This window comes from Hippoglossus stenolepis, chromosome 8 (assembly GCF_022539355.2).
Source record: "Hippoglossus stenolepis isolate QCI-W04-F060 chromosome 8, HSTE1.2, whole genome shotgun sequence".
NCBI lineage: Eukaryota > Metazoa > Chordata > Actinopteri > Pleuronectiformes > Pleuronectidae > Hippoglossus > Hippoglossus stenolepis.
In genome coordinates, this window is record NC_061490.1 from 16,990,600 (window position 1) to 17,004,671 (window position 14,072).

Genomic DNA, 14,072 nt, shown 5'->3' on the forward strand with positions numbered 1-14,072 from the left:
AATGACCCAAATACAATTTGAAATCAACTTAAATTGAATGCTCACAGGCGCTTGCGGTCTACCAGGAGTATTCTAAACTATTACTATCTAATTAAATTATGTTCAAGCTGTTTGAAAAGGGTTTTTTTCTCAGGACGTTGTAGGGGTATTAAGAAGCCACCTCTGTTTCTGAAGAGAGGTTGTGAAGGAAAGGAAACGTCTGTTCAGTCAGCTTCACATTTCACCGGCTGGGGTTCACTACACTGATATGAAACTAAATGACAGTCAGAGGTCAAAGGTTATTCTGACTGTGGTCCCTGATACTGACCCCTAACAGTGTCCGTTTGTGCGCGTGTGTGAAGTGTTTGATACCTGTGTGCGCCGCAGGGGAAGCTGGGAGATAAAGTGACGCGGTTGCCAGATAATCCTCTTAGTTTAATGAAGCTGCAGAAGCTCGTTCAGCAGGAAGCTCTCACACATCGATTGAGCTGCAGGAGACGTTGAACAGAGAAGAAGCCTCAGGAGATTCAAACAGTTTGTTGTTGTTGTTGTTGTTGTTGTTTTCTTCCTCCTGCACGATGCTGCCGCGACGGACGCTGTGGAACGCGGTGACGCGTCAGATCACTCCGCGGCTGAGCTACAGCAGCGCAGCACAAACTCAGGTGGGCCTGTTCACCCTGCAGCTCTATTTAATGTGTACACAGCAGATCACTGGGTCACAAGATACTGATCATACTTTAGATCAACTTGTCTCTGGTCCTACCTTATTTTCATATTACATATAAATTACAACATTTCAACAATTCAAATAATGTTTTAAGTCAGTATTACCCGCATTAATATGTTTGAATGAGAATAGGCAGCTCCAATATATTCATAAAATTCTTTGGATTGACGAGTGTCCAAAACCTTTTCTCTGTCACCAGGTGAAGCCAAAAAAGGCCACGTTTGGCTCTCTGAGCGACCAGGACCGGATATTCACCAATTTATATGGCCGGCATGACTGGAGGTAAAAGTATTTAATGTAAAACCACCCTGCCTGGTCTCTGATCACCTGACACCCTGTAAAAATCATCGTCCGTCTCCTTCCTTCTACCAGACTGAAGGGAGCAGCAAAAAGAGGAGACTGGTACAAGACGAAGGAGATCATGCTGAAGGGACCAGACTGGATACTGAACGAGGTGAAAATCTCAGGGCTGCGGGGCAGGGGGGGGGCAGGCTTCCCCACTGGAATGAAGTGGAGCTTCATGAACAAACCCAGCGACGGCAGGTAGGAGCAGAAAATAAATCAACATCTGTGGGAGACTTTAGGCCATAGTGCCCACGTCCAGGTCTGCACCAGTAATGCCACTGTGCTGATGTATCCGTACCCCAGGCCCAAGTATTTGGTGGTGAATGCTGACGAGGGCGAGCCCGGGACCTGTAAAGACCGTGAGATCATGCGTCACGACCCCCACAAGCTGATAGAGGGCTGCCTGCTGGCTGGAAGAGCCATGGGAGCCCACGCTGCATACATCTACATCAGAGGAGAGTTTTACAATGAGTCATCAAATCTACAGGTGCGTAAACCCACACGGATGACTGGCGTGCAAGTTTGTCTCGTGCTGTGGTGATGATGATGTATTTTCCCTCAAACAGGTGGCTATTAATGAGGCATACAAAGCAGGGCTGATAGGGAAGAACGCCTGCGGCTCTGGGTTTGACTTTGACGTGTTTGTGATGCGAGGAGCCGGCGCCTACATCTGCGGCGAGGAGACGGCCCTCATCGAGTCTCTTGAGGGCAAACAAGGGAAACCCCGACTGAAGCCACCGTTCCCTGCAGATATAGGTGAGGCAAACAGTCGGCTCCACAATCCCCTGCATCTAATTTCCTACAAAGTTTAATAAGGGGTTAAAGGGAAAGTTCACCCAAAAATGAAAATTCACTAATTATCTTCTCACCCCTATCCCTTTGAGAAACTGCACAATAAGTTGACATTATCAGTACAGTCCTTATCTGATTATTCACTCTGGCTGCATCTCTCCCTAAAGGGGTGTTTGGATGCCCGACGACTGTTTCCAACGTGGAGACGGTTGCTGTGGCGCCTGCAATCTGTCGTCGAGGAGGAGCCTGGTTTGCCAGCTTTGGGAGGGAGAGGAACTCTGGGACCAAGCTGTTCAACATCTCCGGTCACGTGAACACGCCGTGCACGGTGGAGGAGGAGATGTCTGTTCCGCTGAGGGAGCTGATAGAGAGACACGGAGGTGTGTGTGTTTACAGTCCTCCTCTGTGTTGATGCTGGTTTACTTTATGAGATGTTGACCTCCCCTTCGATTTGGTGCAGGAGGAGTGAGGGGCGGCTGGGACAATCTATTAGGAGTGATCCCAGGGGGGTCCTCCACTCCCATCATCCCTCGGCATGTGTGCGATGATGTTTTGATGGATTTCGATGACCTGGTCCGCGCAGAGACGGCTCTGGGAACTGCAGCCATTATAGTCCTGGATAAATCTGTAAAACTCTCCCTGAATAATCCCACGATACACTGCACCTTCCCTTAAAATCAGACTTCAGTGACGATGTGCAGACTTGTGCTTTTCCCTGCAGACTGATGTGATTAGAGCCATTGCACGTTTGGTGGAGTTCTACAAACACGAGAGCTGTGGCCAGTGCACCCCCTGCAGAGAGGGTAAGGCACTGCAGAATGTGTTCCACCCCCAATCCAGCTTGCTTGTTGTTTTTATGTGTGTGGACCTCCTCCCTCTGCATCCTGTTCCTCAGGTGTGGACTGGATGGATCAGATGATGTGGAGGTTTGTGCGAGGAGAAGCAGCCGTTTCAGAGATCGACATGATCTGGGAGCTGAGCAAGCAGATCGAGGGACACACCATCTGTGCCCTCGGGGACGGAGCCGCTTGGCCTGTGCAGGTGACATTTCTTGGAAGCTTTTTCCTGACATGAGATTCAAACGAGTAGCAATTGGTATTTTTTTATTGTTCTTTGTCTTTTTTTGTTTGTATCTACAGGGCCTAATCCGCCATTTCCGGCCAATCATGGAGAATCGCATTGGTCAGTATAACAAGAAAAACCCTCCAAGAGAGCCGGCGATTGAGATGATGTGAAAGTGTGATGTCCATGTCAGCTTTCTGTCTTTCACAACTGTATTATTTTAAAGCTCATCATGTTAAATGTGTAAACGTAAATGTAAACATTAATTTTGGGCATAGTTTTTCAAATTAAAATGCTTTTTCTTGATTGTACAGTATAAGACAGAGTTTGAAGTTTCTTCTTAGTCTAAAGTTATAATCCTTGGATAAGTAGTAGTTATATTATGAGTAAGATGCAGTAAGATCGTCACAATGTACTGTATTTTACAGCTACAGATGTGACTGATTGGTTTGTAATGATCCCTTTACCAAATATGACAGGACAGACTTTCATAGAAAATACACAGAACAAGTTCAAACATGGCAATAAATTAAGTTTATTTCATAAAAGCATGAAACAAATTAATCAGGTTTCCCTACATTTAGTCCGATATGATCTGTACAAAACAACAGAATACGAAGGGATGGTGTCACTGACTTGGACAGAAAAAAGTAAAGGGGCAGAAAAGTAGGAAATATGGGATGAAATGAAAAGTGGTCAGTGATGTACAACATCATCGGGAGGTGAAACTGTTTTTACAAAGACACTCGGCATGGGGTTATCATTCCATTTTAAAAAACCCGAAGCAGAATATCTCATCTGATCATCTATACATCCACAGAATAGTTTGGAGTATCAGTCCGGCAAATAATCATCTTCAAACTATCATGTGTGCAATGAAAAAAAACCTAAACAATAGAATGTCCATTAGGACCCTTAGCACTAAAATAATGCTCAGACCACAGAAGCTTTGAACTGTCATCCATGTGATGAGTGCTGGAAAGAGATGGGCTCAGTTTGGTTGAACGTCCTATAAGACTCTGTAGAAAGCTCTGAGGGAGGTTAGATTTTTCCTGCTTTACGGGGCCATCCAGAAAGGCATCGACTGCTGCTGTGGCTGTGTTTTAGCACGAGGGGGTGGTGGAGGAGGGCAGCGATAGCCCTGTGTCCAGCCTGAGGAGATGGAGGTCGGGGGAACTGCCCCAGGGTTACCTGGCCCTGAGGCTTTAGAGGTGCCGTGGTCTTCCTCTTCATCAGATGAATCCCCAGTGTACGCTACCAAACCAGTTTTTAATCTTTTCACTGCGGGCTCTGAAAGAGGGAGGACACGCAGAAGAGAGGAAAAGGTGGCAGATTTGGGGAGAGAGGGAGAAAGAGAGAGATATGGGGAGAGAGAGAAAAAAAACACAAGAACAGCAGCAGCAGCAAAATGTTTCATATAAAAACACATGAAAGTTAATTATTCCAAACACATTTTGGGAGAAACAAATAGTTAATAGATTTGAATCATAGTGTCAGCAGAGTAGAGGAGGGGGCAGCCATTTGAGAGCAGCCATTGGTTGGTGGGGAGCGACAGTGTTGTCCAATCGAGTGGCAGGACAGCATCACAGGATGAGTCGTGCCCCACCCCCAATCAGCATCCAGCATGGCCCCAGAGATACATGGAAGAGAAGAAAAACACAGAGAAAAAGAGAAAAACACAAAAACAGGAGAGATTCTCGTTAGTGAGGAAAGCAAACAGACTGCGGACACTCCAGACTGATGATGTCATCAGAACGGGACGGTGGGTTTCGACTAATGAGACAAATGACTGAGCAATGCACAAAAGATGGAGAGTCATAGCTCCACCTCACTACCTGGAGGTTTCTAGTCACAGCAGCAGAATCCTGGAAGAATCATAAGAAGCATAAGGGCCACTTTGAGGCTGTGTGTGTGTGTGTGTGTGTGTGTGTGTGTGTGTGTGTGTGTGTGTGTGTGTGTGTGTGTGTGTGTGTGTGTGTGTGTGTGTGTGTGTGTGTGTGTGCCTGCATGTAATGCTGCATTTATCTAATCTGCCACAAGAGCAGGGAGGCTCATTATTCAAATCCAAAAGAAAAAGCTTTACTTTTTTTACTTGGGGATTTGCCAACTACATGTGCAATCTCAAGAGAAGCCACTGAACTCCAGACACAGTCGAGCGGCCCGGGAGAGGATTTACATTTTACACTCTGCAGTTCGACATTACGGCTGTGAATAGATCCAGGCTGAGCTTATAAACGAGGGCACAGTCAGGAACTGTGGATTTGGATTTGGTCAGTGATTTGTCAGTCCACAGGATAATGCCCTTACCCATGGGGCCTTGGGGCAGCCTTCTCTCCTCCATCTTGGGTCTCACTCCATTCACAGGCAAAAGTGGTGGAGGCATTAGTTGCCTACTGGAGAACAGAAGACGAGATGGCGTGAGTAAACTATGTCTAATATATTTATGATAAAATATAAGAAAATATCACCACACTCTCAGTACCTGTCCCTCTCACTCGGCGGTCCAGAGGAACTCGGTGGTGGGAGTCCTGCAGTCTCAGGGCTGCCCACTGGGAAGCCTGCACCTAAATTAGTCATATGAATGGGTCCATGCTATGAGCAGAAAAACACAGTCACGATTAGCACATATCCTCGACTAAACCCTGTCCTAACACTATAATCTGTTACAATATACCTATCCCAGCACCAATGTGAAAGAAAAATTGGTCAATGCGAGTTATAGCTTACCACACGTCTGTGATTACACAGATTTCTCCTCATCCACTTTGAAAGATACTTAAAGCTTATCAGAAATAATTGTTTCTCATAACACATAAGTTAACTACTGGGAGTGAAGAGCAAAAGGAAACAGCAGGCCATGCAATCTCAACCACTGTTGACTAAACATGTGAAGAAAGGGTGGAGGAAGATGAAGGATAAACTCCAGACAGTGACTAAAGAGAGCAGCTTCACACAGGAATGACACAACAGCCTGATGAAAGTGAACTGACACAAAACACACTCAGGAAAAAGCGAAGACACAAACAAGAGGCGAAAGGCAAACAAGGGGGAAACAAGATGGAGGAAAAGAAAAGTAGAGGGAAAAATAAAAACAAGGAAAAATGGGAGCCGTTAATCACCTGGTATCCCAGCAGGCCGCTGTCCCTCTCGTCTGGTACCTCCTCTGTGAAACGTCTTCTCTGTGGTGGGTTGGTGGGGACAGCAGAAGGTGGACCTTTGGGTGGTGCTGCAGCAGATGGAGGATATGGTGCAGGAGGAAGAGTCTGGAAAAACATGAAGCATAATTGATTTTTAGCAAAGTTTCAAAGTTTTATTTATTGTTTTGGTGTGTAGATTTGAATCAGAAATGACTATTATTTATAGAAATACTTTATTTAAAGATGATTGATGTCAGGGCTCACTCTTACCTGCGGCATCATGCTTTGAACGGAAGCAGGGGCAGGAGCTGGAGCAGGGCTGGGGGCTGGAACAGGGCCGGGTGGGAGTGCATATTGGGGAGGCACACCTGTGGGTGCTGCAGGAGGTATGGGAAGGGGGACAGTGTAAGGTGGAGGGACAGGTTGGGGCTGAGGTGGGGGTACAGGCATGGGGTAGACTGGTTGGAATCCAGCAGGGGGGTAGTAAGGAGGCTGAGGAGGCATCCCATTCACCACTGGAGGCTGAGCAAAGCCTGGAGGAGGAAGAAGAGGGAGGCAGAGCATGTCAGGCTTTCTCAATGACAGGAGCAACAGTAACAACTCAAGCCATGAATCCAAACCACAGACAACCAGTTGTTGTGTACCTTGTTGTGTTGGCATCATTGTACTCATTTGATTGAGGAAGCGAGAATATTCTGCATGGACCTGCAAAAGGAAAAATGTAATTCAGGCTTGGAACAAACTGCAGGTAATAATAATAAAGGTAAGACAACTCTTAAAAGATATATGTATTATAGAAAACATATAATAAATATACTGCATAATACTTTGAACTATTATGTTTCAATACAAATGATTTGATGCCCTTCATCATCTCCTCCTGGAAGAAGCACCTCCATCTTTTTGTTGTGATATTTGTTTGTATAGAAAACACCAGCTAATCTCATGGTATAGGATAAAAACAAAATGTACACAACTCTCTATAATTCTGATGTGTGCTAATAGGTATTACCATAATGAAACGTCTGTAAAAGCTCAGATTAATGACTTTTCTCTTTCTTTCCAGAGTTGGTTCAAGACACTGATAGTTGTCACATTCATGCCTAAGAGTTTGATCAGTCTAGAATATATTAATTGACCATTTGCTAAGTTTTTATGCACCTCTGGAATATTTGTTATGTTTTATTTGGGTTTATAAACGAACTAAATCTGTTTAAGCAGCAAGAGCCGTGCCACATTTCCAAATAGTTGGAATATCTGCACCCAGCATAACTGTGGTCAGCTGGTCAGTGATGCAGGTCTTCCTCCAGCCAGTAAACAATGGCACTATATGGTACTCCAATTGTTCAGATGTTGTTTAAACAGTGTTTGGAATCACAATTCCAGTTGTAGTGGAAATAGGAGGTTACTCACAGTCTGAAGAAGGTTCTCACACAAGGTTTTGGCTGCTGCGAGTCCTTCTGGTTTAGGATGACTGGAGAGGAAAAGATTGAATTTAGCTCTTGAGAGTATTGCATAAGCGATAAATATGTCCGAAAAGAAAGGTTTAAAATTACCCTGACCTGATGTAGATGTACATGGGTTCAAAGGCCTCTCGTCCAGAGGCAGGCTCCAAACAACCTGACCCCTTTCCTCTGAGGAAGACTTTGGCCCCAGTCTCGGCCTGAATGTGCTGCAGGTAAGAACAACCGGGGCCCTCGACCCGCTCTTTGACCACAAACCCGTGGATAGCGTGCTCCAGTCCCACAAAGACTTTATCTTGAACATAATGCATCTGAAACACAAAGACAACAAAAGTGCACAAATATAACTGTATGCAACATAACATCCACCAACCAAATAGATATGGAGTTTTTGGAAGAAAAAAAACTATAAAATAATTTTTACGGTGAAAACTAACCATGTCATTGCAACATCTTAGTTTATGAAAATTAAAATGACTCAAACAGAGACTCCTTACCCCCGACTGAAAGTGTGGTTTGTGGTGGGAAATGGGAGGCAGCGAGGGTGGAGGCGGGTTATGCTGGTGGTAAACTGTGACCGAACTTGGGGTGAAGGATGAAGAAGATGATGAGGCAGTTGCAGCCTTGACCACACCATTGGTGATTATTTCCTTGATTCTATTAACTGCCCCTGGAAAACAAGGGTAAAAAAAAAATGAATGTAATTACTGTCAACACGAAGACGTAGATCCATTATTGATTAATGATAAGTTTGACAAAACACTGACTGTCCACAAGTTCTCTCGTCTGTCCTTGAACATGGAGATACAGAGGTCGATCTCTGTGTGGAAAGAGCAGTAACAAAGGTATTATTAATAAACAGTAAACAACACGTTTTATCAGTTGCTAAACAAAATGAGGTAAGAGAAGTCACCCTGGTAGAGCTTTGCCTTTCTCCTCTGACGTCATGAAACGCCCTCTGGTTGAAACCGCAGCGCCGCTTACTTTACTGATCTGCACGTGAAAGTACAAAACACATTAATTATGAATTCACAAGCCGACTGATGAACTTAACGCTAAGATAGGATTGAACATGTTGCTGCTGACCTCATCCTGGGTTTGTCCACGCGTCAGGAGATTCCGACAGGTGATCGGGACGTCGTTGATCTCCACCTCGGCTACGACCAGGTCATCTTTGGCTTTCGTTTGCACTGGAGGCTTCCCAACACCCATAATCTGAATGAGGAGCCCAGAGTGGAAATATGTGTCACTCCAAATAAACTGGAGACACTACACTTATATTCAGTACAGAAATATCTGAAGAAAACTTGGAGGCAGGAAAAAGATTTGTGGTGAACTTGCTCATATGAGACTAATATCTTCCCCCAAAATAGAGCTGTCACATATTCTCTAATGTGATTGAACAGGATGAGATGACACTTTGCCACAAAGTACTTGTAGACAGATAGATTATTGGGCCACAAGATAATGATGACTCTAAAAGTATTTAATCTTGAGCGAGAGAGATGTGCTGATAACTGAGTCCAGATCTCTATCATCGATTTAACTCTTGTGCCAAACTCAAAGGATCTGCTGTTTGTACATTCTAAGCTATTATGGAGTAAAATTTCTCTCAGACTGTTGAATAAGCTGTAATTTCTTTAAATGTTGGTATGGGATTGGTGCTCGGTATCGGATGATAAACAAAATCCAGGTATCGGCTCATCTGAAATAAGACAGTCAAAAACATCCCTCTACAGACATACAAAGTTGTTAGATGGATCAGCCCCACAAAATTAATATTGGCCGATTTTTGAAACATTATTAATTAACGGTATGGGGTCTGATATGAGACAAGTTATTATTGTCTCATCATGATATAAGCTCATTTAGCCGTTTATTTCTCACACCTAGCAAAAACAAATGCTATTTAATGGAGCAAATCTGTAAAACATCCTACCTACATGAAGGTTGTTGTTCAGTTTATGTTGACACTCATTTATGAAGGTGCTTATCGTACGGATCATATTGGGTGATGTGGTTTGTGATGTGGTTAAACCACATCACACTGACAGGACTGCATCTGTTAAGGTGGTATCTGTTATTGCTCTTTACCTTCTCCGGAGGTCCTGGGGGTCCAATCTGCGAGGGCTTGAGTTTGCCCTTGGCCACCAACATGGCATTAATCTTGGCAGCCACGGCGGCGGCAGCATCCAGAGCCCCGGTGGGTGCCGCCTCAGCCTCCCCCATCCCTCCGGGGCCGGGACCGGGACCGGGACCGGGCTGGTCCCATTTGCTGCGGCGCCTGAGAAGACAGAAAACAAATATAAGATGAACAGGGAAAAGAAATGAACTTATTTATGATGATGTTTCATGGAGCTAAACCACCTGTCATCAGCTGACCACTGTGTTGTTGTTTGACAGGTTTGACAGGTTTTGACAAAAGTGAGAATGGACTGTGGAGGTTTCACTCATTCAACTCTTTTAATGATTTTTTTGTTTCTTGTGACCACGTGTCTCTGCCCATGAGCAGCAACATGTGAACACACGTGTCCTCTTCTTGTGTAACACGTAAATAAAAGACAACCAACGCGCACCGGAGCCCGGCAGCAGTCCGCCATGATTATATAAACATGCTAACGTCAGCTAGCTAGCCGGGCTAACAGAGAGCAGCTACACGGAGGAGACGGTGAAAAACAGCCCGATGCGACGCACTCACCCGCCGTTATGAGTTCCACAAAATGACATCAAGGTCTTGTCTAACGGGGATTGTCCTCTCAGCGTGAAAGTACAAGCCGAAACCCGTCCAGCAGCCTCCGGACACGTTAGCCAGACTCAGCAGGTTGTGTTGTTTTGGGTGCGAGATTCGTGTCTCGCCGTTTCCGCCTCCGGTTGTTTAACGATGGCGCCTCAAGATGGCGCCAGAAAGCAGCTCATGTTTGCCCCCCGTTTGTTTGTTTGTTTGTTTGTTTGTTTATAAGTGAGATTATAGAAAAAACAACTGATTGATTACCGTGAAACTTGGGGAAACCATATGATGGGGGTCAGGGAAGAGCCCTTTGAATTTTGGTGCGGATCTGAATCAGGGTTTTTATTTTTCTTGTCCTTCAACATTGTGAGGTTGGACGTTTTTCAACATTTCCTCTGTTTACCCCACAGGAGACAACTCACGGATCTTGATCAAATTAAATTAGGCACATTTAGAGAACTGATATCTATGAGCGTGTGAAGTTTGGTGCAGCTTGATTGACTTTAAAGGGATTGATTGTTGGGCCCTTTCTAGTTATGTGGTGCCTCAGAGTAAACTTCACCAGGTGTGGTGGCTGAGTTTGCTGCTGTCTCACCTGCTTCCACATTTCATCACCTCCCCACCACCCTCAGTGAGTTTAGAGGAGCCAGTAAAGTTTCCACTGGAGGAGAAGGAGCTGAGCCCGAGCACATGTCTCCAAACAGGCCTGCACGTTGAGTCAAGGTAGGTTTTTATCTAAAAGCTTCACAGGAAATTTAAAAGATGTGTCAGGATGTTTTTTGTTTTTTTTATTTATTCGTTCTGGGTTTCCTGTCTATTTTTTAACTTAGTTTTCCACCTTTTGTGTCACTGAAATACGCAAACATTCATTTGTCCGTCAGGTTTCAAAAGCACCATGCTCTGAAATCCTGACTCATGATTTCCCTGTGTATGGGGCCGGCTGATATGGCCAAAAATTATATCACATTATTATTTCTGTTTAGTTTTAGACTGTTTAGTTTGAGACTTGATGATTTTTGCTCCTTAGTGAAGTGGTTTTAAACTCTTCTCCACGAACAGTAAAGCATTTAATAACTCTGAGGTCGATCAATTATGTGTTGTACCTCCGCACAGTGTTTTCACAGTGCATAAGCAAAATATCAATATCGATCTTTGTTATATTGCAATTGATTAAAATTATATATTGATAATTATTGATATTGTTTTATTTCTGAGCCTTAATTAAATATAAGCAAGAAAATGTGCAGATCATACACAATTTAAAAAATCTCCAATGGACGTCTTTCTGTCATGATGAGCAGCAGCATGTTGACTGACAGGACAGTAGATATATTTGTGTCCGGTGTAGCTCATTGTCATAGTTACAACACTATGAAGTCAACAACTAATATGGATGAATTCTAATATGATCTACAGTTTGAGTGTTTCTGCAAACATCACCTGTTGCTGGCAAATTTCTTCTCTTTATTTGAAGTTCTAACAGGAATTACATATGTTTTAACTTCAAAATGGGCACAGAACCATTTTTGTCTTAGTTTTAAACCTCATCAAAACACAAGAAACATCTGAACTCGCACCGAAACAGGAAAGTTTAATAAAATAAGAATAAAATAAAAACAAAAACATACACTCACATCACCAGGCTTATGTAATTACATTCATATCACCATGATATCACCAATATTCTGTATTCAGTTCCAATGTGATATATCTTGAATATGACCAACTTCAGCTCAGAGGGGTCACTCATGTCCATCGCTGTTGCCATATTTGTTTCCTGGCATTTTAATGTAGCTTGCTTTCTAATCTGTCAGGAGCATGGACGCCTCTCAATCTATCAATCTGAACATGGCTGCAGGTTGTCACATCTGTAATCTTATACTTGGGAATCGACCTAAACCCAGAAGGAGGATGAGCCCAACGTCATGTTCATAGACAGACCAAAGCATCCCAGTGTGTTCTGATGCGCTGGGTTTACTCCGAGTCAGCCCGGCAGGTACAGGTGTTCAGTTACTGACCACCCAGGAGCCCAGGGACACGGCCAGTGGGTGCAGGTTTACTGTGGAAGGTGAGAACGCTGTGTGGGGGCGACATGGAGCAACAGATTCAACAACCAGCAGCAGCAGCCAGGCCCATAGTGGAGGTTCTTTTATCCTGCGTCCTGGGTGATGAAAGCAGTCTGCAGAACTCTGCTGTTTTCAGTTTGATCAGGATCAAGCTCCATGTCATGTGAACATTAGAGGAAATGGTTTGTTTCAAAAGGGTCAGTATTAGTTTCAGATCACAACACTGGTTTTGTTTACGTTCATCTATTAGGACTGGGGATATTTTTACTTTGTTTTTAAAATTCAAACCTGAAGGTCATGGTTTATTTTTGTCCTGCTACAGAAATCTATTTAAAGTTTGCTATTTTTTTTTACTGAGGTAGTTGACTCAAGAATGTCATTTTCAAGAAACAGTCTGTCAAAAATAGAAGCATAATAATCTTTACCAAAAAAAAATTGGGCAATTGAACATTTGATACAAGCTAAAAATAGATTATATACACTTTAATCTACCATATGTGGGGGAAAAAGTCAGTATTCCTATTTTCTGTCCAGATACAGTATTTGCTATTTACCGCGTGGACCAGAGCTCATTCTTGCGGTGTTGACCCCTGGGGATGGGAGGCGTCCTCCCATGGGGACACTGTTACCAGGATGGGTCAGTTACTGAGCCACCTGAGCTGGATGTACAGACAAGAGGGAGAACGTGTCGTGTAACGAAGATACGGGGGAACAAGTGCAGCCATTTTATAGCTGTTACTAACCACTGCTGATAAAATCTTCAAGTACGTGGCATCATGTTTGTATCATGACAACAGTGACCAAAAGGTTAACTTGGCACATACATAATGAATAGATGAAGGTCCACAATGAGCTTTGGGCACAAACAAACTGTCCAAACTCATTCCAGTGGGAAAAAAATAGATCTAGTAACTAATTTGTGTTACAGGCTTGGTTCAGTAGATTGTTCTGTTTGTGGGTCGTAGCTCCTGTTTTATCAGGGAGGATAAAACTCTGCTGTTTACCAACATTAAGTAACAAGAAAATAAGACTTTCACAAACGCAGAGGAGGTCACGTTCATGGACATGGTCTTTTGTCTGATGAAGCATTTTCATAAGCCTGAATACGAACTTATTATACAAAACCAGAAATAGTTTATTCCTTTTATTAGTGATGTGGCTTCTGTGAGGAAATGAAGCAGAGGAATGCTCAGCAGGGGCAAATAAGAGTTTGGTTGCTAACACAGACGGTGTCAGTCTCACCTGCAGGTGGCTGTCTAGTTCTGTTAGACTTCAGTGTTCACTCCTCAACCGCTCACACAGACTGTGACCCTGCTGGGATCTTTTTTACCCGTTGAGTTAAACAGGTTCATACTTAAAGTCTTGACTTCACTAGATTTAATTTAACTCTTTACTTTTAACACCACTGAATGAAATCACTCCTAGATATGTTTGAAATACACCTTTTACACAGCATCATAAAGAACAGACGACTTCTTTTTTATATGCATTAGAGGGTTTCAACTACAATTATTTTTATAATTTGAAAATTTAGTCTGCTGATAATGTTCCTGATTCATTCTTTAATCCACCATAATGAAAAAAATACTGGAAAATGCTCATTTACATTTGCTAATATCCAAGGTTTCTTCTTTAGATATCTTGCTTTGTCTGACCAACTGTCCATAGCTCCAAAAATTCAGTAGTGGAACCAATGTTGGGTAATTGTTCATGAGAAATAGCTGAAACTATCAACCAAATATTTCTGACATACTCTCATATCAACTAATCGAT

The 14,072-nt window shown here is 43.4% G+C and overlaps 2 protein-coding genes across 5 annotated transcripts; one reads left to right on the plus strand and one right to left on the minus strand.

Moving 5' to 3' along the window:
* Positions 1-396: 396 nt before the first annotated feature.
* LOC118113854 (NADH dehydrogenase [ubiquinone] flavoprotein 1, mitochondrial) lies at positions 397-3,221 on the plus strand. The gene is made up of 10 exons (XM_035163894.2): positions 397-641; positions 906-988; positions 1,079-1,249; positions 1,355-1,538; positions 1,618-1,807; positions 2,011-2,223; positions 2,304-2,470; positions 2,565-2,646; positions 2,739-2,884; positions 2,983-3,221. Exons 1-10 carry the CDS (start codon positions 558-560, stop codon positions 3,076-3,078), a joined length of 1,416 nt encoding a protein of 471 aa, XP_035019785.1. The 5' UTR covers positions 397-557; the 3' UTR covers positions 3,079-3,221.
* Positions 3,222-3,420: 199 nt separating this feature from the next.
* khdc4 (KH domain containing 4, pre-mRNA splicing factor) lies at positions 3,421-10,369 on the minus strand. Of its 4 annotated transcripts, none has more exons than XM_035163892.2 (14): positions 10,204-10,369; positions 9,600-9,789; positions 8,592-8,720; positions 8,419-8,498; positions 8,273-8,325; positions 8,003-8,175; positions 7,605-7,816; positions 7,456-7,516; positions 6,687-6,747; positions 6,313-6,575; positions 6,025-6,168; positions 5,388-5,497; positions 5,213-5,298; positions 3,421-4,195 (listed from the first exon to the last, which is right to left on the minus strand). In XM_035163892.2, exons 1-14 carry the CDS (start codon positions 10,230-10,232, stop codon positions 3,963-3,965), a joined length of 1,824 nt encoding a protein of 607 aa, XP_035019783.2. In that variant the 5' UTR covers positions 10,233-10,369; the 3' UTR covers positions 3,421-3,962. The 4 variants fall into 4 exon arrangements, 3 of the variants coding, with proteins under 3 accessions (XP_035019783.2, XP_035019782.2, XP_035019784.2); XM_035163891.2 differs by having other exon boundaries at positions 7,599-7,816; XR_004697378.2 differs by having other exon boundaries at positions 4,132-4,195; positions 5,388-5,469; positions 7,599-7,816.
* Positions 10,370-14,072: the final 3,703 nt, after the last annotated feature.